The sequence below is a fragment of the Halyomorpha halys genome, unplaced genomic scaffold, assembly GCF_000696795.3.
Source record: "Halyomorpha halys isolate HHAL.00 unplaced genomic scaffold, Hhal_1.1 Scaffold1707.1, whole genome shotgun sequence".
Lineage (NCBI taxonomy): Eukaryota > Metazoa > Arthropoda > Insecta > Hemiptera > Pentatomidae > Halyomorpha > Halyomorpha halys.
The window spans coordinates 47,258-73,298 of NW_027110468.1; the positions used below are offsets into that span (position 1 = coordinate 47,258).

General features: G+C 33.4%; 1 protein-coding gene across 1 annotated transcript; it reads left to right on the forward strand.

The window, feature by feature from the left end:
* Nucleotides 1-26,041, forward strand: LOC106690410 (cytochrome b5). The gene is made up of 3 exons (XM_024358959.2): nucleotides 1-114; nucleotides 22,797-22,928; nucleotides 24,489-26,041. The coding sequence occupies exons 2-3, from the start codon at nucleotides 22,809-22,811 to the stop codon at nucleotides 24,678-24,680; spliced, it is 312 nt and encodes a 103-aa protein (XP_024214727.1). The 5' UTR covers nucleotides 1-114; nucleotides 22,797-22,808; the 3' UTR covers nucleotides 24,681-26,041.

The following is a 26,041-nucleotide window of genomic DNA, read 5'->3' on the forward strand; positions in this document are numbered from 1 at the left end:
ACTGACCACCATCAGAGGGGTTATATAACCAATGCCTCCTTTACACTAATGCAGTGTTTGAGTGCTTGCTGAACACATCAGATCCCTGAGGAACACAACCGACCAACACAAAAGGTGAGTCAGTTATTCTTTAGTTTTGATCAATTTTGAATTCTTGGATTTATTATTCACTATAGACTCTATTAAGTATATATAATAAACAAAAATAGGAATGACATAATGAAAAGACAGAAATCATATGTAAGTAAAAATTGACACAAATGTGGTTTCTGAACGGTTACTAACTAAGAATCTGTTAAAGATTATTCTATAACATCATCTATCTAAATTGAAGTATGACCATGAGACTTAAATATAAATAATAGATAAAAGAATCATAAAAATAAATAAGATAGTGATTTTTAATGTCATATTTATTTTAAAATATTTTATAAATTTCTTGTAAGATTAACAGTATATGATTTAACGATATGTTATCTGGCATACCAGATTAATAAGATAGATTTTTAGATAAGACAGAACTACTAAAGTAATTTAGAGTTGGTTTACATGCTCACGATATTCAAAATATGTATAACTTATCCTAGTAACCACTGCACAAAAACTTACATAATTTATAAATAGAAACAAAATAATTATGTATCATAGAGTACAAAAAATAATATAACTAGTAAAAATAATGTTTTATAACTAATACATAAAAATATGATGAGATATTAAGAGTCATACAAATTTGAGATAATTGCAATATTTAGATTTTTGCAATAATATAAAAATATTATGGGATATTTTTCATGCATAAAAAAAGTTATACAAATAAAGAAATGGAAAATAATTAAGACTCGAGTTAGTAATAAATCATATTTAGATTGCCTTCATAGTTTTAGATATATACCTATATAACAATAGTATTATTTGACAAAAAATATTTTTGCTGATCAATACATGTCCAATAATAAATTGTTAAATTTGAGTCTCTTTCATTTAGATTACGAAATCTTGAAGCAATGTACCTCCGATTTTATAGCCACTTGAAAGACATCCATCAGTCCATGTTCTTGTGTCAGGAATTACAATATTTACATGTGTTTGGGGTATTAAACATGTGTATTAAAGTATATATAAAAAACATAGGCCATGGCCTACTTTTCTTTTTTTGGACGGTGTTTTTTGTTAATGTAATATACATATATGTATACATTTTTTTTTTGTTTAACTAAAGCGAAAATATTAGTTGTATACAAATAATAATCATAATGAAGAGGATTCAATTGTTTCTAAAAAACAGTTATTAATTTTTATTTTACAACTTGTCCAATTATATAAGATCCTCTAGAATGAGCTGCATCTAACCTTTTTAGGATTGTAATTACGTAAATTATATATTGTACGGTTAAAAAAAAAATGTTTTAAATGAACGTAAATTTATATTAATATGTATCTTTAAACAGCTCCTACTATAGCATGCATAAGTAGACATTTATTATTTTAAAACAAAATTTGTAGAATTATGAAATAGTCCTAAAACGATCAGATTTTAAACATAAGGGATCTTACTGAATAAATTTATGAAATATGGATCATTCAACATTTGAAAATATGTTTATATTCATAATAATTTTTGATATTGCAAATCTAAGTTCAATAGCCTTCAAACGGAGGGTATTGCTTTTCGGTATAACGTGGTTACATAACACATGATTGTAAACTGGAAGTTATGTAACAGTTTTAACTTAGCTGTCATAAGTATTATATAGAGCGCTGATTAATTCTAAGTAATCATAATATATGACTTTAAAAAAAGAGATAATAGTTACATTTTTTTTTTTTTTGCAAATTTTATTAATACACTATTCAGGTAAAATTACAAGATTATTCACTTTGCTTTTTGTAATATCTAAGGTAGAAATATATTAATAATCGTTATACTAAACAAAATTAATTAAACTATGAAAAATACACATTAAACTTAGTTTTAGTGGCGTACCTAGGAGAAGGGGTGGCGGATGGGCGGTTTTCCCTGGGCATCATTCAAGGGAGACGTTATTATTTTTTTAAATTTATTTAAATGATTTATTTATTTAACTGAATTTTTTTATTTATTTGATTGAAAAAAAGTTCCATACTTTTTTTTAACAAACGATAAACTAGATTTTTATTTTTGGGTTAAGGAAGGATTCGATTTGTGTTATTTAATTAAACTGAGTTCATTTTTCAATATTTCCATTGATGACTTTATAGGCAAACTGTTGTTATAAATGACAATGGGTGAATTGCTTTACAACCTTTAACTTTCATTACTGAGATATGAAGTATTGCAATCCTGCAAAATTTCGAATTCTAATTTTCCACACAAATTCTCGTTTCGAGGTCCCATGAGTTCAAATAACCAAGTTTCACAAAGTCGTCTGTGTGTTTTTTTTTACGATAATCGAACGGTGGAAGTCTTCAAAAGGCACGAATAGGCCCATAGCTATCCGTTTGTGGGATGTTTACCCACTAAAACCATCTCCCTACACCATCTCCCGTGGGAAGAGTGTCCCCTCATTTTCTCATCTTCTCCACAGGGAACATTCGCCAGTTATATGTCGATTATTGTTTTTCCATCCTAGTCACTTCTTCTAGCCATCTCTTCCGCCCTCAACCTCTTAAGGGCAACTATGACGAATTTTGATGTTGTTGATCCGAGCGCTGCGAATGGTTCACTTCTTTCTTCTGCTGTGTGTTCCACTGTTTCCTCTACTGTAGGATATTCTGCGGTGTTATCAACTTTGAATTACTACTAGTAGGCTCTTAAGCAAACGTGTCCAATTGAGTAACAATCAATTGGATAACACTAAAACCCACCGATATTTCGGCGACAATACCTCGAACCATATCAGGTATCAACCTGTTGGTACAACTTACGGAATACGCAGCCTCCCAACGCAGTTGCCACTAATCGTTATTTGCCTTTTTTCTTCTCTCGAAACGCTAGGACTCCGTCTATAACTATTCTTTCTTGAACAAGGTGTTCAACTGAAGCCATTCTGGCTATCAAGTAGCATCTGTGTGTGTGTGTGTGTTTTTTTACGAGGGTCGGTGGATATCCGTGTGTGGAATTTTTACCCAGTAAAACCATCTTTTCATTCCTCTCCACGGGACCGCCGCTAGGCATTGCTTCATGGAGGGAAATGGCTGAGTGCCGCCTCGCAAGTTAATACCCGACCTGCGAGTCCACCTTCCGGAATCTGCAGCCTCCCACCGGCCGACTCCACTGGTCGATGGTTATTTTTCGCTATTCCTCTCTGGAAACGTGTAAGCGTCGTCCGTAGTGCCTGCTTCTTTCTTCAACAAGGGGTTCCACAGGCGGCATTCGGGCTATCACGCACACCGCTTCGTAAGAAACAGTTCGAAAACCACTAACCGTCCTAAAAGAAACCCTGCGATAAACTGAAACCAATTTTCTCCTCTATGATTTGGTAACCATCGCTTCTTTCCAAATTGGGGCTGCATATAAAACAATGGAGGGAACAACAGTAACAAGAAGCCTTCAGCTACTTTCTCTGGGGCCTCCTACGTTTGGCATAAGGCGTGACAAAAAGGATGCTACTTTAGCAGATTTGGCGCTTATATACTCCGTGTGAACATTAAAGCGGAGACGTGCATCGATCATGACTCCTAGGTATTTTAAACAAGACTGGGAACGATTTTCGTGCCAACCAACCATGACAGTGATGGACACAGTCTGCTTCCTGCTAGTTACTAGGAGAACCTCGGCCTTGTGATCTGCAAGTTGTAGGCCTACCGACCGATGATAATAATGGATAAATACAAATATTAAAGAAGAAAAAAAGATATTTCTTCCGATTCATATTGTACAAGGGTTCGTTTATATCCTCATTAGTTTATCTTATGTTCTTGGCAGGAACTTCGAAAAAACCTAAAATACTAGTTTTATGTGGAAGTAGTGCGATGCGTGGACCACATGAGATTCTTATTACTGAAATGTATCCTCATTTTAATCTCTAACATACCTATAAATCGACTAATTAGATTGTATTTTGTAAGTTTTGTGTGTTAAATCGTGCACTAACTTGAAGAAGGCGCTAAGTAGTCTGGAAAAGAGTTTTTTGTTTTTGTTTTTTTAATAATTTATTTATTGATATTTACAACTGTATACATATATACACATCAAGTAAATTTGCTCTAAGTGATATTATGACATGATTAAAACATGTGGAGAATCTGCCCATTGATAGAACTCCAAAAACATCTCTAAAGGAGAAGATCTCGAGGCCATCTTCTTTTCAGACGCCTAGGAGGATTATTAGGTAGTGAAGGAGAAGCCAGGTTAGAAACGAGTTGGTTTGGGTGGTTGGGAAATTTATTATGAAAGGATTGGTATCTGGTTCTGGCCAAATTGGCAACATAGGGGACATTGAGGTCCTGATGGATGATTTGATTTGTGACAAAGTAAGGAGCATTAAGGATTTTACGAAGGATTTTGGATTGTAAGGATAGGATTCGAGAGGAATTAGATGGTTTAGTGGAGCCCCATAGCTCAACTCCGTATGTCCAAATAAGCCTTATAATAGTCATGTAGATCAGTCTTTTGTAATGGATTGAAAGTTTGGACCGTTTGTCTAGTAAATGTTGTAATAGTCGGGATCGACGAGCCGTTTCCTGTCTTTTCAGTCTTGTATGAGGATTCCATGTCAGTCGTTTGTCCAGATTTAGTTCTAAGTAACGGATCTGTTCAACAGGAAAAATGGGGTATTATTAAAAGATACTGTAGGGCAAGACGAAGGTTTACGACGAAGGGTAAATGTGATTTGGTGGGATTTATTGGAATTTATTTTAATACTGAAAACTATTGAAACTTATAAGAACATAAATGGAATTGGAAGGATTGGGATACTATGGAGGGATCATTATTCACTGACCATAGGCATGTGTCATCTGCATACGTGGAAAAGAGTTTTATTTAAATTTTCATAAAATTTATTTATTCCCTTCGCAACTCCCTTTCATATACAACTTATAAAATTGTATTCTCCCTGTTTGTTATTTCATATTGTCACAGTTATTTCTTGTATTTAATCATCACTTTTCATCATTCATTTACTAAGTTAAATATCAGCGTGAAGAGCACCCCAGACATACTTTCGAACTATCGTGATATTACTAGCACTTCAGATATTTGTTTAGAAAAAATGTGGCTTAAGTGAGCACAGATCCCTCCGCTCAGAAAATTCTTGAATCAGCCATAGAGTTGAGTTTGTTGTAAAGACATTCATATGTACAATTTGCTATCATAATATTATCAAATATTGGATTACATATTTGTTGAATGATATCGTGTGATGATAACGCTTCAAGTTCGACATTTTGGTACCTCTGAGATTGATCATACGATGTGGCCAAAGTTGGAAGCAGCATTGAGCATAGGGTCGCTTTTATGTTTTCAAACAAGAACGCTCAAGACTTCTTGGTCATCGACTTATTTAGAAAATGTAGTGAATGTCTCAAAGTTTTTCCGTGTTGAGATTAGTAGGCTTTAGGCTAATTTGGAGACTATTTTATATTAGTGAATTACCACGGCAAACAAAAATTGAACATTGATTGTAAATCCTGCGTTTTCAAAAGTATCTTTTAAGCTGTCCCTAAAATTTGTATGATATTAATTCATGTGTCTTTTAATAAGAATAAGATATTAACTATTCGATAATATTTTTAAATTAGAAGTTTTCTTTAAAAGATGATACAAAAGCCTCATTTTTTTTTTTATATATTTCTACTTAACGTTTAATTTAACAACGCAAATAAAAATATGTAAGTTATTACAATAAAATGTAAATTTTATTAATTGTCTAATAATTAATCATGTGAAGCATTTTAAAAATGTGGAAACTATAAAGCTTAATTGAATAATAGTACGACCAAAAACTACGAATTCGACTGACCCTGACATTTTAGGTTATGTTACATTCAAGGCCTCACGCGTAAAGAGTATGCGAAAAAAAAGAAAGAAAAAAATTTCTGGCACTGGCCATTATCACTGAGAGAACATCTGATACCACGTATCAAGATCAAATGTTTTTTTGATATTATGTGTATATATATATTTTTTTATATTATGTGTCTGTAATTTTATGTATGATACATTTGTACCCACATGTATAAGAAATGTTAATACAGTCTAGACTGGTGCTGTTTAAGAGGGTCTACCACCTTTGTGACCATCCTATCGGGGTCAGTGTCGTCAATAATTGGTTTGTGCAGTGCTGGTATACTAGGCAGGTATACTATGCAGCCTGCTGGTCTATTCTCGTACCCGGCTACCTTATAGATTTTTGGGAGAGGACACTTGTTCTTCTGGAAGTAAAAAATAATACAGTTGGTCTTCTTGGGATTAACTGTGACATTCAGTCTTTCCAGTTTCTTGGTTATTTCCGTACAAGGTTCCTCCGCCTGCCGTAGAGTTGTTTCTGCATTCATTGAACTCATTGGAACCATATAACCCTTCTGAAAGAAGTTACAATGCACGACTGAAGGTCGTATGACAAATAACAGAAAGAGCGTAGGGCATACTGAAGGGAAAATTCCCATTTTTAAATTACCTCCTATTATACTTGCATGCGAAATTGTCAAATTTTTCACAAGATTATTTATGCAATTTCGAAAGGTATGATACAGAGAAGGTTTTTGGGAGGAAGGAAGAAGGCGATTGGGATGTTGTTATAGGGCATGAAGAGGTGGAACCTGTACCAATGGCAGCAACACAACGGGAACAACCATTTGTGAATTCAATGGTTTAAAATTTGAATTTTTGTTTAGGCTTAATAAAGAGTTATTAAATTATTTTTTTTATTATGTATTAATTATTTTTTTATTGAATTTGTCCTACTCTAAGGCTCTAAATCCCACCTACTATTTTGTAAGATAGTTCTAAAGGGCATGTCCCAGAACAAATTGATTTTTGTTTAGACTTAATAAAGAGTTATTAAATTATTTTTTTAATATGTATTAATTATTTTGTAATTTTACTTGTCGCTACCATTAGGAAATATTTCCCCAACGTTCGGTCACGGATGGAAGCAAAGTAGGTCCTCCCAGACTACTGGCTCTCCCAATTTCTCTGGGGGCAAGGGAGATTTCGAACCAATCTTCGAGCACATCATCATAGATTGTACCGCCTTTGATACATTACGGGCCAGATTGTAGTGGGAAACTGGATTCTACGCCCTCACGCAGAACGATTTCCCTCAGCTAGTTAGCGAATAAAACTACCCGTATTACAAAGAATTTGTATACGGGTGGAAAATAATTGTTGGACCAAGCAACTTCAATATTCGACAAAGAAGAAGACCAGCCCCTGCAATGCCTGGGGACGGAAGACGCGCAGAAGACCTATAGTCACCAAGGCACACCGGAGTGTCTCACATGAGGCGATGCAAGTTTTAGCGGGAGGGGCACCTCTCGACCTTCTCCTGCAGGAAGAAATGATGATGTTTAAATTCAAGAGGTAGGGCTCGACAGGTCTGCCGGCAAACCTTCACGCTATGGTTGACGAGAGTCCAAGTAAATGGAAAACCATTCTCTAGAAGAGCACCACCGACGAATGAAACCGGCGTTGGATGACAAGCCCAAAAAGTGCTACTATAAGGAAATATTTCCCCACCGTTCGGTCACGGATGGAAGCTAAGTGGGTCCCCCCAGACTACTGGTTCTCTCAATTTCTCTCGGGGCATCAGGGAATTCGAGCCAAGTTTCATGCCCACGGGATGGATATCGACCCCCTATGCCCTAGTTATAGTGTTCCAGAGACTGCAGAGCTCATCGTCATAGACTGTATGATGCCTTTGATACATTACGGGGCAGATTGCTGAGGGAAAGAGCCCTCATACGCCCTCACAGAGAACGACTTCTCTCAGCTATTAAGCGAAGAAAACTACCCGTATTACAAAGAATTTGTATACGGGTGGAAAACAATTATTGGACCAAGCCACTTTAATATTCGCCAAAGAAGAAGACCAGCCCCTGGAATGCCTGCGGACGGAAGACGCCCAGAAGACTGAAAACTATTGAAACTTATAAGAACATAAATCATTGAAATTCATCCATAAAGACCTTAATCTGACCTGTTTACTCTCCTATTCCTGACAATCCTCTGAGACGCCTGAAAAGAAGAGGCCTCGATACTTTTTAATATAGAAATGTTAATAGAGTCCTACCAATAGGTAGTTTCTCTACATGCCTGTATCATTCCATTTTGATCTTATATCAAATTTACTAGATGTATTTTTATGTACATACAGATGTAAAAAGCAATAAATAAATAGTAAATAAAAAATTTGTATTTCTGTTATTCTTTTGCAAAAGAGAATGTCATTGGAGTTTGTCAATTTGCTAACTGAATGGCTCATTTAGAAAATTAGTTCTGGAAAATAATAGCACAGTGAATAATATAAAAATACCAGTCCTGAAACGAGCGATGATTAATTTTAATTCGAAGTAGATCGGTAAGTATAAACTGTGTGTGAAATACTGTGATACAGTTTATGACAAAATAAAAAAACAATTTTTTGCCTGATATGCAAATATTTAAGCAAAGTAGCGAAAAGATAAATGGTTAGTGCGGCAGAGGCGAGTTTCCCCCCCCCCTCTCACTCTCTTTCTCTCTCATTTGTTTCAGTACTAGTATTTGATGATGATCACATGTATCATTTTATCATATGGTCTTTCCCAGATGTGATTATAGAAAACGATATTGAAAAATTGAAGAAAAAATTATTATCGAAATTGGAAATATTCATCCCTTAAAATGCTTAAATCTCTGAATCAGGCTCTCAGATCCTGTTCCACGGCCAGTGGTATCTTTTTCAACTGTAAGAACCACTACTGCGATAAAGCAAGAAGAAATGAGATAGCGAAAAGAATCAGGAGTCTTAGGGACGATGCAGCAATAAATGTTGGGGATGGTAGAACTAGAAAGGGAGATAGACAAGGTGCCCATATAATGGTACGGATCAGGGAACTGGAAGCTGTACTCAGAAATTTGAATAAAAAGGATGCTGATTCAAAGAAACAATCAGAAACAAAAGAAGAATAGAAGGATTCATAGTAGAAGGGATGTGTCACAAGTCTGTCAAGCAATACGTATTTTTATCTTATTAAATATACTAGTGAAGTAAAGACTTTGTTTTTTATAGCGACCTAGTCTTTTGGCGATATATCTAACGGAATATGACCGAATCTTGGAATGTTGATGTTTTCATACTTTAATTATGTTTTATTTAACTAAAAATTATTTGAGTGATGCACATGGCCTCAGCTTTTAAAAATGTAAAAGGAAAATGGTCCAATTGCGGTCAAAAGAACTCAAATAGTAATAAAATTAATAATAGTTTTATTACGGTTATGTATTGTGGAAATCTTCCTTTTATAAACAATTTTTGATTCAACTATTATTTTAATACATTTTGTTTTTTCCATTATTATGGAATAATTGCATTACTAATTGATTCAACAAAGCATCATAGCAAAGTATTTTATGTAAATAGTATTCAAATATTATATATAAATATTATGTAAATAGTGAGCAAATTAACATAGATTTCAAGACTGTTTCATGATTTTGAAAATAATATTTTATTTTATTCTAATTAAATTCCAATTGAACTTGCCGTCTTTCTATTTTAGCCACTTTTTAAATATTTCTCGATTTAACTAAACTTCTTAAGCTTCCTCTTCCCGTTTTAAGTGAATGTTGTAAAAGTGATTTAGGACCTTACGCTGAATTGGAGTTTAAGTGATATGTTTATAAATTTTAGTGGGTATTTGGTACGTACATATCATACGGAGGTATGATATATGTATAGCTGGGTGTTAAGGATACCTTGGATTGCCATTTGGTATTATAAGGTTAGGTGAGGGGTCCAATGAAGGTTGTAATCAACTAGCGTAAGCCAACCAAGTTACAACCTTCATCGGACCCCTCACCTAACCTTATAATGCCAAAAGGCAATCCAAGGTATCCTTAACACCCAGCTATACATATAGCTCCTATATGTACGTACCAAATATCCACTTAATCATTATAGGAGGGCATAAAAAAAAAGAGTTTAAGTGAATAGTTTATATGTATCATGTATTCTGAAAGGCGCACTAAAGTATACATAATACCTTTTTTGTATTATGTATGTACGAACTAATAATGTTATTATTCTTAATGTAAAATGGAAAAAAAAATAAGGAATTTAAGTAGGGCTGGTCGGCCGGGAAGGATTGTCTACTAATATTTTTTGTGTTATGATCTCCTCTTATGAGAGTGTGAAATGTCGTACATCGACCATCATACTCGCTACAAGTATCTATTATAAAAGTAAGATCAGTCAGGCTATCACTAAGTAGTATGTTTAAAAAAAAAAGGACACAATGTTTTATTTTTTAATACTTATTTAACCCTCAACAACACCAGGACGGTTTTTTATAATAAAGAACAAACTTATACCATTATTTTTTTAGTTTGTAATTAGTAGTATTTCGGTTCACAAATACAAACTACAAGTAGTACCATCGAAAATACAAGCTAAATATTTGGAGGTTTTAGATGTTTGCAGTCGTTATCAAGACTTGTGAAACGAGAAATTTAGTGAAGAATGTACTCTTCTTTCTAAAGTTAGGTTATGTGACGGTTTCTAACATCAGTTAAAAATCAGTGTAAAAATGGCTTGAATTATAAAGTATATATTCGTTTTTTATTGTCTATGTTGCAATGATGGTTCCATTATAATTTATAAATGGTTTATATTAGTTTCTATGTGTCTTCATCTAGAGTAGCATGTTTGTGCTAGTTATCATAATTTTATAAAAGATAGACCATATCAGGGATGCTATTTATACACCATTGTACATAACAAAATAATAATATTGCCTTGTTTTTGTTTTAATAATTTTTTTTCGAACAATTGAAAATGATTCAAATAATAATAAATTCTTTATTTGTTCTGGGACGTGCCCTTTAGAACAATCCTACAAAATAGTAGGTGGGATTTAGAGCCTTAGAGTAGGACAAATTACAATTTAATAACTCATTATTAAGTCTAAACAAAAATTAAAATGTTAAACCATTGAATTCACAAATGGTTTAAGGTTCCACTTCTTCATCCCCTATAACAACATCCCAATCGCCTTCTTCCTCCCTCCCAAAAACTTTCTCTGTATCATACCTTTCGAAATTGCACAAATAATCTTGTGAAAAACTTTTTTTTTGAGGATTTTACGAAGGATTTTGGAATGGATACGAGGGTGATGCGATTGTTTACTGGAGTCCCAAAACTCAGCTATGTATGTCCAGATAGATTGATCTTATTATAGTAATCATTAAACTCAGCTATGTATGTCCAGATAGATTAATCTTATTATAGGGATCATTAACCTCAGCTATGTATGTCCAGATAGATTGATCTTATTATAATGATCATTTTTTGCAATGATAAAAGCTTATAATATTAAGTGGATTTTTAAAGTTTTTAAATTTAGCATCGTTTTAGACGTCCTCCGTAATTATTTGTCAGATGTTGTAAGAATACAAAAATAAATCATTTTATTAAAATGTAAATTCTGCTCTTAAGCATTTATTCACTTGAATAACTCACTGACTTGTTAGGACCTTTCGCTAAATCGAAGTTTAAGTGGATAGTTTATATGTATCCATTTATATGTATTATGTATTATTCCGGGTAACTTACGGCAAAGGTTGAATTCGAGGAACTGCCATAATGTAGGCAATACCCACTTAACATAAGGGGTATTTCCAACATCGAAATAGAAACCCTTAGCTGGGTTGAATTCAGAGAAGCCTGGACTGAGCGTGAAGAGCTCACCATCGCTATTGATGACAGGGATACGTTTCCTGACGATTTGTGGCTCGAGCTCTACGATTCTTTAAAGGAAGAAATAGTGAAGGCAAATGGGGCACTATCGCTGATTCAAAAGCGCGAAGCAAGCAAAGCCACATCAGACACCACTCTACCAGTCAGAGTGGATCCTATTCACAGATACCACAATTACCACGCATCCCCATCCCTATGTTTTTTGGTGATCTCCTGAAGAGGTCGCATTTCCACGATACATTTGTATCGTTAATACATAATGAGCCAACCTTTATCGAAAATTGTAAACTTCCTTTACCTCATCAACCCCTTAAAGGGTGAACCAGCTGCTGTGATTTAGAGGTACCCCGTTGAATCAAATTCATATGAGTTAGCCTGGAAACGTGTGGTGGTGACGTTTCAAAACCCACGAGTCTTGGCCAACGTCCTTATTCATCGAATAATTGATCCACGCCCACGTCAACCACGAACACCATGGTAATATTGGGCACTGCATGCACTCTTGTCAAGTCAAAGAGGGAGACCTTCATATAGCCTATCCTGTGTTGGACTCCGGAAGCCAGCAAACATTTATTTCCAGCGCGCTCGCACACAAGATTGACGCTAACATATCAAATTTCGATCATCGCATCACCAGTCTTGGTGATTCAGCCGTACCAAGGTCGCATCTCAAAGGATCCACTTCTTGTATGATACGCCCATTCGCTGGTAAAGACGAATATAACCTCTCACCGGTGGTAGTCGACCGCATTACGTCGTCATTGCCGAACCGTAACCTTCCTTCACCCGGATTATGCATACTTTAACCGATCAACGTTTCGGGGAGTCAGGTCCAGTCGATCTATTAATCGGTGGGGACTTGTACCCCCGAAATCTCGTTGGAGCTCCTTATCCTACTGAAGTCGAAGGACTTTACTTTACGCCTACAGTCTTCAGCTTAGTCGTTTCCGGTATAGTTCAAGATTTAGCTAAACCTACGTCTTGCTCTCTCTTCTTTAAATCTACTCTCAGCGTATCGAATTTTCACGAGAATATGGTAAAAATTCAGTCGTCTTCTTCACGTTCAAGGTTCTCTGGAGCCAAGAAGTTACGTTCTCGAAGATTCCTAAGATTCCGGTTCCGAAGATTCCTATTCCCTCCAAAACGCTTTGCATCATAGTACATCAGCAACCACCGTTCAGCAGAAAAGATGGCGCTCCTTCCTATACAAATGGTAGAGGAATTCATAAGGAACAGAAAGGATCTTTTCAGCGAATGAATTCCGAGGCACTACTCGGAGGACTTCTAGAACCAGATGTAGCTACAAATTCAAATGCAACTGATGTTTCTGACATCAGTGATAGGAATCGTTGTGAGTTCTTAAAAGCCGATTTTCTATATCATACAACTTCGACGACACATTCCGTTAACTCTACTCTTGATGGTCGCATTTCCATGAATGGAAAAATTCTAAGTAGTGTTAAAGCTTCATCAATTTCAATTCGTGACCGAGTTAGCTTGATGTCCATTCGACATTTGAAGCCAGATAACATGGATCCGAGAAGTTTGGTCAGTAACACCGGCCCTATTGCTATCCTTACCCAAGCGGCTAATGTTAGGACCAGGAATGCATTTATCTCATCTATTTCATCGTACACCTTATTTGGAAGCTCTAGGGGATTCATATCCAGTCTTCCATCTAAATATCATATGGATACAAGTAATTCCAGATCCATTCTGAATGATAACAAGCGATTGTCAGATTAATCCACGCCAACAATTGCAGTCAAAAATTTTAATTTTTGTTTACACTTAATAAAGAATTATTAAATTGTAATTTGTCCTACTCTAAGGCTCTAAATCCCACCTACTATTATGTAGGATTGTTCTAAAGGGCACGTCCCAGAACAAATAAAGAATTTATTATTATATGAATCAATTTCAATTGTTCGAAAAAAAATTATTAAAACAAAAAAAAGGCAATATTATTATTTAGTTATGTACAATGGTGTATAAATAGCATCCCTGATCTGGTTTATCATTCATAAAATTATGATAACTAGCACAAACATGCTAACATGGTCTTTATGTATCATTCACTCTAGATGAAGACACATAGAAACTAATATAAACCATTTATAAAGTATAATGGAACCTTCATTGCAACATAGACAATAAAAAACGAATAAATAATTTATAATTCAAGCCATTTTTACACTGATTTTTAACTGATATTAGAAACCGTCACATAACCTAACTTTAAAAGGAAGAGTACATTCTTCACTAAATTTCTCGTTTCACAAGTCTTGATAACGACTGCAAACATCTAAAACCTTCCAATATTTTGCTAGTATTTTCGATGATACAACTTGTAGTTTGTATTTGTGAAAGAAATACTACTAATTACAAACTAAAAAATAATGGTATAAGTTTGTTCTTTATTATAAAAAAAGGGTCCTAGTGTCGCTGAGGGTTAAATAAGTATTAAAAAATAAAACATTGTGTCCCTTTTTTTTAAACATACTTCTTAGTGATAGCCTGACTGATCTTACATTTATAAGAGATACTTGTAGCGATTATGTTGGTCGATGTACGACATGTCACAGTTTCATAAGAGGAGATCATAACACAAAAAATATTAGTAGACAATCCTTCCCGGCCGTCCAGCCCTACTTAAAGTCCTTCTTTTTTTTCGAACACTTCATTAAGAAAACATTATTAGTTCGTACATACATAATACAAAAAAGGTATGTATTAAAATAATAGTTGAATCAAAAATTGTTTATAAAAGGAAGATTTCCACAATACATAACAGTAATAAAACTATTATTAATTTTATTACTATTTGAGTTCTTTTGACCGCAATTGGACCATTTTCCTTTTACATTTTTAAAAGCTGAGGCCATGTGCATCACTCAAATATTTTTTAGTTAAATAAAACATAATTAAAGTATGAAAACATCAACATTCCAAGATTCGGTCATATTCCATTACATGTATCGGCAAAAGACTAGGTAGCTATAAAAAACAAAGTCTTTACTTCACTAGTATATTTAATAAGATAGAAATAAGTATTGCTTGACAGTCTTGTGACACATCCCTTCTACTATGAATCCTTCTATTCTTCTTTTGTTTCAACATCCTTCTGTTCTTTCTTTGAATCATTATCCCTTTTTTCCAAATTTCTGAGTACAGCTTCCAGTTCCCTGATCCTTACCATTATATGTGCACCTTGTCTATCTCCCTTTCTAGTTCTACCATCCCCAACATTCAGTGCTGCATGGACGGTCCTTAGACTCCTGATTTTTTTCGCTATCTCATTTCTTCCTGCTTTATCGCAGTAGTAGTTCTTACAGTTGAAAAAGATACCACTGGTCGTGGAACATGATCTGAGAGCGTGATTCAGAGATTTGAGCATTTTAAGGGATGAATGTTTCCAATTTCGACTATAATTTTTTTCTTCAATTTTTCAATATCGTTTTCTATAATCACATCTGGGAAAGACCATATGATAAAATGATACATGTGATCAGCATCAAATACTAGTACTGAAACAAATGAGAGTGAGAGAGAGAAAGAGAGAGCGTGAAGGGGGGTGGCTTGTTACGCCATTACAGGTACTGACATTGTAAACTGTATCACAGAATTTCACACACAATTTTCACTTACCGGTCTGCTTCGAATTAAAATTAACCATTGCTCGTTTCAGGACTGGTATTTTTATATTATTCACTGTGCTAATATTTTCCAGGACTAATTTTCTAAATGAGCCTTTCTGTTAGGAAATTGACAAACTCTAATGACATTCTCTTTTGCAAAAGAATAACAGAAATACAAATTTTTTATTTACTATTTATTTATTGCTTTTTACAACTGTTTTTACATAAAAATACATCTAGTAAATTTGATATAAGATCAAAATGGAATGATACAGGCATGTAGTGAAACTACACATTGGTAGGACTCTAATAATATTTCAATATTAAAAGGTCTCGAGGCCTCTTCTTTTCAGGCCCCTCGGAGGTTTGTCAGGAATGGGAGAGGAAACAAGGTTAGAAACTAGTGGATTTGGGTGGTTGAAGAGTATATAATGGAAGGATTGGTATCTGGTCTATCCCAAACCTATCGATTACATATGGAAGATTAAGGTCTCTATAGATGATTGTTATTTATTTATTTCCACCTTCCCCTTACAAGCAATTCAGGTGTGCAGCAGCAGCTCGATGTTACATATCCATCATCAAACTACTGATAATAAATCAATTTACAATTTTAATGATTTATATTCTTATAAGTTTCAATAGTTTTCAGTCTTCTGCGTGTCTACCGTCCGTGTCCGTGTCCGTCGTCTGCGTGTCGCATTTCCATGAAAACCCTAGTTGATATATAATAAAATTTAATTTTACATGGATATACCGAGTTAAATCACTATCCTTGGAGCCAGTATTGATAAAATTGGGAAAAAAATGGGATCTATAAAGCAGCACTCCTGTTGAGTCGATTTCATCGAAAAGTTGCTGTCACTCCCCGGGCATGCATTGACTTTTTTTTTTAATATCTTTATTGAAATTTACAAGAGTATATTACATAATAAATTTAGTAAATATGATCTTAGTTAAAGTTGGAGTGTTACAGGCGTGTACAGCAACTACCCAGTGGTAGCACTCTAATGACATTTTACATTAGCTAGTCTCGTGGCCATCTTCTTTTCAGGCGCCTCGGAGGATTGTCAGGAATGGAAGAGGATGCAAGGTTAGAAACTAGGGGGTATGAGTGGTTAGGAAGTTTATAATGGAAGGAGTGATATGTGGTTCGGGCTAGATCGGTTACATAGGGAACATTATGGTCTTTATGTATGATTTTATTTGTGACAAAGTAAGGAGCATTGAGGATTTTACGAAGGATTTTGGATTGTAAGGATTGAATACGAGAGGAATTAGGAAGTTTAGTGGAGCCCTAAAGCTAAACTCCATATGTCCAGATTGGCTTTATTACAGTCATGTAATTCTTTTGTAATGTATTGGAAGTTTAGACCGTTTGTTTAGTAAGTGCTGTAATAGTTGAAATACGAAATAGTGTCTAGACGTCCTGTCTTTTCAGTCTCGTGTGAGGATTCCAGGTTAATCGTTTGTACAAATGTAGTCCAAGGTAGCGGATCTGTTCGACAGGGGTAAGAGTAACATTATTAAATGAAACTGTGGGGCAGTCAGTAGGTTTACAACGAAGAATAAAGGTGATTTGATGGGATTTGTTCGAATTTATCTTAATCCTCCAATTACAACACTATTCTTCGAGAGCTGTGATATGGGATTGGAGAGTTTGGATTCAATTAATGGGTTATTATTAACTGCGAGCACACGTGCTATCGGCATACGTGGTGAGGAAGTGTTAGGACAGTGTAGAGGATACTCCCTTGAGGAACACCAGCGGACTGAGAATAGAGGGATGAATAGGAACCATTGTGGTTTAACTGGAATAATCTAGGAACGAATGATGAGAAAGCATGTAGGAGGTAGGAAGCATTGACTTTAAATGTGTAATTTAAATTTCGTAGGATCTCTCGGTTTTGAGCTTGGCTAACCTCACATCGAGACTGGGTTCTTTGGACTCAAAACGTGAATTTCCATCGAAAACTGAAATTCAAAAATTAATGGATAGTATTCAAATTTTAATAAATAACTATTAATAATAGATGCTTACGAAAAAAATGAAAAATAAAATGTACCATTGACACCTAGGAAGGACCTTGGGTTCAGAACTAATAATACATAGAGCATTTATAAATTAAGTATTTATTATTGTCTAAATGGTCTACGAGAAATAAACCCATCATAGATAAGCAGTTGATGGTGTTCTTGTTTTATATAAATGGATTCTACTTCAAAATTACATTGTGAAAAATTCGTTTTATCCCACGGCCCCCCGGCATTCGCTTGCGGTGTCTCTGGCACACAGATTTGGGAACCTTTGTCGCGGATTGTCGCGTAGGTTGTGTTGTTACTGTGTGACAACCCTGCTAGCTTTGGAACAGTATAGCGGTACCACAGCAGAGAAACACTCTAAGGCACTTTTTTTAGAATACGTCCAATTCAAAAATAAATTAAGACTTTTTTTTTCAGATATACCACTTTTTTTTCCTAAACGAAGCAGCGATATTGTAAAAGTTTAAGCTTTATTCTAGAGAAGAAAAATTAAATTGGAAACAATTATATTAATGTTTTGGTAATAATGGTTTGATTTTGTAGCGCTTTTTTAAGTCGTGTGTGTTAATTTTTTGGGGTAATTTGTCAAATTTTAAGATATTTTTGGCTACATTTTTTTTCGTCTGGGACATCGTTTTTCCCCTGGAATATTTTGTATTTTAGCGAATTGTAAACTTATTTCAACACCAAAATTTCGAATCTGGTGTTGTATGTCCATCACACAGCTTCTCCACAGTGAGTTGAAATGAATCCTCGCTCGTTTCAGAACAGATCTTTCTAAATTATTCATTGTGGCAGTACTTTCCCTTTCTAATTTTCCAAATGAGTCTTTCAGTTGACAGATTATTAGCCCAAATTTCAACAGATTTCAGAAAAGTACTTTTAATAATATTTCACGTTACAAAATTTAAACTTTTTTCTTTTGATAAAGTATGATAGAAATATAAAAATAAGACGATTTAATAAAATGTGCATCTTGATCTCAACTATTTATTCAAAGGTAAAGTGTTACATGATTAATAGTGAAAATACTAAAAATAATCTAAATATAAATGAGAATTTCTATATAAAATGTTGTATTTCCTAAAATCTTTGTGTTACCAACAGTATATATTACGTTTGTATTATTACTCTTATTTCCAACAATGTGTTTTCAACATAAAAACAATATTTTTCCCTTTATCTCCTTATATTCTTTCATAGTCTATATTTATCAATTTCTTATTAATATTAAAATGTGCACCGTCACAGCACACAAAGATCTGTAATTTCTGTCAAATTATATCAATGAGGATAAGTGTAATTAATAATCAAAAACGTTTGACCAATTTTCATAATAATTGTTAAAAATATCTAATTTCTGTTCCGTACGCCTTTCCGTTTTAGAACTTGGATGCGTACTAGCACACGAAGACATTTTGCGATACTTGGTTATTTTGACTCACGGGGTCTGTATATTTCATTGAATTACGTTGAAAGTAAATAAAAAAAAAATCAATAACTATTAATAATAAGGCAGAAATAGATATCTGCCGCAAAAATGTCACTTTTAGCTCAAACTCGACAATGTCTGGTATTGAAACAACTATAAATGACATCAGTGTTCAAAAAAGAAACCAGTAGAACCTAAACGTTCAAATTGCATAAGAACTATTTCTATTATTTTTTTTTTAAATTTACGCAAAATACATCCTCAAAAATATTTTTTATTATGCTTGCTTTATTTTAAAAACATTAATCGCGAAAAAAAAATTACAGTCGTCACGGCTATTAGGACTCCACAACAACAAAATGTTATATAGGCAAATATGTGAATGAGCGATAAAAGGAAGATGATACAGTAGATGTTTTAAATATATACCAAAAATATATCGCAATATTGTTAGAAGTAATAGGCACCTAAATGATTATCTGAATTTTAAATGGAAACTTTAATAATTCTATACCAAATAATTTTTAATGTAACCATATGTTACAACAAATGAAACGTTTGTTTGAAATAAATAAACATGAAACAAAACAAAAATGAAGAATTATATTTAAACAAACCTTAGTTTAAAAAATTACATATGTTGGAGAGAATCCTTCACTTTGCACAAGAATATACCTTAGAAACCTCCCCTTCCTAGAGAAAACGAAGAGAATAGATAGATTCTGTTAAAGATTTTGCATTTCCAAATTCTAAAAATTTGAAAATTTTCGACTTTTTCATAAATATAACTTTCTGTTATTGTTAATTTATGATCGCACATTCTTCATTTCTTCTAATTAATTCTATGAAATTCACATTAAAATCTCCAGATACTAGATTACATACTTCATAAAACTATTTTATTCTGTATGTTAAACATTTCCCTTTGAAATATATGTACACCTTGGATTAACTGGCCGAAAAAGCTCCCAAACCCAAGGTTCTCGGTTAAAAGGTGTTCTACTGTAAATGAAATGTTTTAAACCAAAATGTGAAACTCCTAAATCCTATCATAACATTTGAAAAATAAAAGGCAAAATATACCAAGAATTAGATAATGAATTTCGGCTTAATGAAAATGAAACTTATATGATTTAATTGTGGTAAACATTATATTTGTTAATGATACATGTTAATAAACAATGGTTTCGTCCATTTGTAATGCTACTAGGCCAAAAATATATAATAGCATATATTAATATAATAACAGTTTTCATAAATACTCATGAATTTATTAAACTACCAAAATATAGTTAAGAAGACAAAAATTACGCAACATATTTCACTGATACTGGGATCGATTAACGTAGATATAAATATTATGAAATATACTGATATAATGATCTAAAATATTTTCAATAGAATTACATGATGGTGAGTAATTGAGATATTCTGTCATCTTATCAACAGAAAATATAATATTTTTTGTGGAATTAGCAAAATGAAAACAGTTTTTCCACGACTTGTAAAGAAAAAGATCTTTGATCATCTTTTAATGTATTTTATATTTTTATTATTTTATCTCTCAACTAAGGTAGCGGATATCGGTTTTAAGCAAATCTCGTCATTCTATATGGCACGTAATTTTACTGTTTAGGGTTCGACAGAGTAGATTAATTAACTTTTAAATAATTCATCAATAGTTTCCGTAATCTTATATATTTAAGGCCCCGTTTTTTTGAAAATTAATTACACAAAGTTTAGTGTAGTAGAAAACACAGTAAGTTTCAAGGACAAAATTTTAAGTTGGAAATAAAGTAAGCGAAATTACAGTACATTTTAGAACGAAAACGTAAATCAAATAAATCTTCAATGGCTGTTCAGGATTAATTTGGTGCATTGTTGAAATGAAACACTTTGATAAGTTATGGTGTGATCAGGTATACTATTGGTTTTAATCCAATAGTATTTTAATCCAATAGTGTTTTAATCCAACTACAAAAATAGAAATTGTATATAAGGAGAATTCTGAAGGACAATAAAATAGTAATATTTCTGTAGTCGTGTGAGTTTATTCTCTACTATTTTTTTCTTTTTAAGTTTCAGTGGTACTTTTCTTAAGTAGAGCCAGAACCCGATTCTGTTCTCTCGGAAGGTTTTTTTTTTTTTTTTTAAGCCAACCAATTTTTTTTTCTTTCTTTCTATACCAGGACTCTTTTTATTTCAAGTTCAACACGACTGATGATCAACCGCGACCTTCAGTAAGAGCGGTGGTCCTACGGCCACAGTAGGTGTAGCTCCCGTGGCTCCGGTTTTCTCTCCACTTACTGAAAGTACGTTTGAGGCGGCCCAATCTAATACGTTCGCTAAAATGAGAGTGAGGGTATCCCAAGATTTCAGAAAGGCCATATCGTACTTAAAACGGTTTCCAGGAGAAATAGGGGAGCTTAACCACTTCCTCAAAGGTGGCGAACGGATTATGCAAAGGATGGATACCAAGGTGATCGAAGAATTATTGGACAGAAACGATACTATTTCTTTGAAGGTCACCTTGGTATGCCGTGTCAAACGTAACATCCTTAATCAGATCCAGGCCCATGAAGAGACTGCATGGTCGGTGATGAAGGACTGAAGATGGCATATGGCTGACGAAGGTGGATTCCTGAAGAAGACATATTTTATATGTTCCGGGAAAAGAAAGAGGACATGAGAAGGTACAAGGAAGACAGTCTATACTCAAGGTCCAGTTGGGAAAGGAAACAAGTAAAAAGGAAGGCGTGTGAGCGCACATTCGTTGGGTGTGCCCAGGAGATGATTGGTGCAAGTGCCAGAGATGAGGAGTCGTGGATGGTCGCAGTTAAAGTTCACAGTTAAAAATAAAGGGAGGGGCATCATTGTCAACAGTACATCACCTTACAACAGCCCCTTATGGGCGGTGTGGAAAAAGGGCGCACCAAGGGAAACTTTCGAGAAATATTACTATAATACCACACTTGGTGACTACCGCAAACTTAACGATAACACCATAGACGATAAATATCCTTTACAGCGACTGGAAGATATTTTAGATAGATTTGGTGGAACCACCATATTTAGTACGTTCTATCTGAAAGCGGGCTACCATGCACCTTGGTGATCCAGATGCACCATAAAGACCGTCATAAAACGGCATTTACATTTGAACATGGGCATTGTGAGTTTACCAGGGTGTCCTTTAGTTTAAAGAACGCGCTCATTACGTTTCAGCGACTAATGGATATATTTTTAAGAGAGATAGAGGAATCCATGTGCCAAGTATATATGGATGACCTCTTGGTCTTCATTGAAACCGAGGAGAAGCACTTAGATCACCTACGTAGTGTGTTCAATGTGTTAGGCATTTCGGGCTAAGATTGTCGTCTGAGAAATCCATATTGGTACAGAGCTAAATTAATTTAAAACTTTTTCTAGGGATCTTTTGAAAGCTTCTGTAATAAAAGGTTGACGATTGTGTTTGTAGAGTTGTTGAAGAATGGAGGGAGTGCATAGGCCTTACAGACTGGTTAAGCAAGCCACTTATTAATTTACCCTTTTCTTGTATAATCAATTATCTTTAAGAACTAAACTGTGCAGCATTTTCTCTAAAGGTTATTATATTGACAGATCACTGTAGGCAATCAGATTATTTCTCTTATACAATAAACTAAAAGCCTAAATGAAATGACTTATCCAATTTGAACTGATCTATAACAATATAAACCTTTTTTACTCTTGCATTGAGAATGTCTTTATGTCTGACAAAACTACCTATCATAAATATCTTTTTATTTATTTTTTTTTTTTCAGAAGCAAAGAAAAATGATAACTCCTGTTTTGAAAGAAATTCCATTGAAAGAGGTCCAGCTACATGATACCTATAATGATATCTGGATAATACTCTTCAATAGAGTTTATGACATCACATCATTTTTACATGAGGTTAGTATTTCAAAAAGGTATTTGTTTTTTTATTGTCTTATTAATTAATTTATCATGAGAATATAACCAACATGTTGGTACAATGGTTATTGAGGCATTTGAAATAATATTAATTGTTCATTAAGTTAATGTCCAACTCACAAGTTTTCCAATTGAAAATAATATATATTAAATTAAAATAAATTTTATTAGAAGGTATTTAAAAAAATAAAATAAAGAAATAACTTTCTGATAAACAAAGTTGAGAAAGTCGAATAAAATTCTGCTTTTCACAAGTCTACCTGAACAAGTTCTTTACTCAAAATGGTGGGTCTGGATCCAATTCAGGTTCAGCAGAAAGTGTGGTGATAGGCGGTTCCATCGGTGACTCTTCTTTCTTGCTGATAGTCAGTGAGGAAGTTGATTGAGCAGGGTTGAGATAAAAAATTATAGGGTTGGGCCTATCCATCGACACAACAGATTCTTGATCGCCAATGAGGATCTTGAAATATTTATCACTGTGACAAAGGATTCTATGAGGTTAAGAGTAGGATAGAACAAGGGATTTTTGTCTGGCTCTGTTGGTTTGAGTTGGGACAGATCTTGTTGAGTAGGTGCAGGGCAGTGCTGGGTTCCTGACGAGTTGGAGTCTCTTTTGAAGAATTTTCCTGGGAGTCTTAGAGGATTTTAATATAAGCCTTTGATGACACTGTTACTCATTTCCTCCCTGAATGAGGATCTCAATCTGAGAAGAACTGAGGAAAGGATTTCTACCCACCTATCTGTATCAAGATGAGCCATCAATGCTTTATTTAGGAGTGTTGCTTCTGTAGTTACTCACACTTTAAATTTAAATTACCCAGTTTATCTCTTTGATATCAGCTGATATAAGCAGTGTGTGGTAGCCGCTCATGCAGAGTGAGCATCAGTTCTCTTAGTAGCCACAAGATCACAGCTCATCATCCTCAAGCTAATGGTTGCATTGAGATGGTATCACAGCTGAATTAAGTCTCATCATTTCTGATATATTAATTAATTAGAAGATCACTGTGTCAAGTGATAAAGTGTGGTTTCCACCATTTACCTAATTGTTAAAGGGTTCCTCTGTCTAAAAAGATTGGGAACTACAGTAAAGTTTTAGAAAGATATTGAATTTTCCATCTTGATCTTTAATAATCATATTGTTTGTTCTCTCTCTTATTGGTCACAATCTGCGCTAGAGTATGATGCTAAATAATAGTAAGTATGATATGATTGAATACAATTTACTTATATTTAGTATTAGGGTTTATATAGAATTATATAGGGTTAGTATAAGGTTAAAATAAGGGTTTCAGATAAATATTATAATAAATCATTGGTTATAGGTAACCTACAATAAAAGGATGGACTAGAACTCAGCTAGGCTGAAGCTATGACCACAATAATTATAATAATAATTTTATGTTCATAAATATTAACCTTCAAAAAAACTGGTATCCATTCCTGTATTATAAATTTATGATATCAACTTTAACAGACTTATGACTGTTTAAATAATATTTTTTTTAAACTTTACTAAAAACAAATTATTATTTTCAGCATCCAGGTGGTTATGAGGTTATATTAGAATATGCAGGGAGGGATGCTTCACTCGCATTTCTTGGAGCTGGCCATGATGCTATACCAATGTCAGCAATTGAAAGTTATCTTATAGGCATTTTACCACAGTCGGAACATCTAAACTTACCATTTCCTGATTGGAATAATAGACTAAAAGAATTTCAAAATTAAATACATATATCAAACAAAAATATTAGTTCAAAAAAACAGAAAATATATCAAGTATCTCTTTTCATTTCTCATTGAAGAAAATGTTTCAAATGCCATAAACATTTAATTTTATCAAGTTTTTTAAGAATCAAATTTTATATAGTTATTCATTGCAATGCTAAGTTAAGTATTTTCAGAGATAAATGTATAATTAGAACAGTATTATGAATTAAAAGTATTTAATAAATGTTTAAGTAGTTATTTCATAGCAATAACAAAGGAAGAAATTAATAATTACATAATTTATGACTTGGACCATTTACAATAAAAGTGAAATAGATCCACTTTTCCGTAAATTTGAGAAAAAATAAAATGTCCATACAATTCACTGTGAACTTAATCGTGCTTACCATGATTCACATGTAATAAGTTATTCTATCCCTGGTTTTTAATTTATTGAAAATCAAAGCACCAAAGGTTTTGAATGTATTATTTCGGGTAGTATTATAAAAAACTAAACATATTTATATTACATAAAAGGAAGATGGTCCAGGTGCGGTCCAAAAAACTCTAATAGTTATTAAGGTATGTAATATGAGACAATGTTTCATCCCACGTTGCAGAGCTTCATCAGGGCTTACTGAATGAAAGTAAACAAAATAATGTTATCATTATCATAAATTAAAGATTATCGTTTTTGCATTTACTTTCATTTAGTAAGCTCTGCAACTTGGGGTGAAACGTTGAATCACATTTAATAGTTTAATAACTATTTGAGTTTTTTTTTACCTTACCCAGACATTAAAAAAAAATCATCTTCATGATATATTACATACTGTCAAGCAAAGATTTTTAATATTTATATTATACAAACTTTTATTTAAGGATATAGACAAAATGAAACAAAAATTATAATTTAGCTGTTGACATTAACTAGAAAAGAAAACTAACATATTTGATTGTTTATATAAAAAATTGAATGCCTTGTTAGTTCATATAATAATTGTGATTTTCTTATTTTCATAATTTCTTTGTCTTCACAAGTGTATACAACTTTAATGCGATTTTCAAGCTGTAAAAGTGACCTTGGACAATTTAATATTGAAAGGTTCGGAGTTGTTTGTTATGAAATGGAGAATTTCATAAAATATCCATGTACAAACTATCCAGGATTAAATATCTTTAAAAAAAAATAATGATAATAATAACTCGGAATTTTCAAATTAAATGGTTCATGCAATATAAAAACTTCAATGTTTTCAATATATTTCATAATATAGGATTCTTTAATATTTGTAATCATTTCTCAAAATATTATAATGAAATGAATTTTATAATTGTTTAGAATATTTGTTTACAGGATTTTTATAATGTGCTTAATT

What these genes read in the sequence shown, in the direction of transcription:
- LOC106690410 (XM_024358959.2), top strand. Translation starts at nt 22,809, where the DNA reads ATGATAACTCCTGTTTTGAAAGAAATTCCATTGAAAGAGGTCCAGCTA. An exon ending in TCACATCATTTTTACATGAG is followed by an intron (nt 22,929 to 24,488) that starts GTTAGTATTTCA and finishes TATTATTTTCAG; the next exon opens with CATCCAGGTGGTTATGAGGT.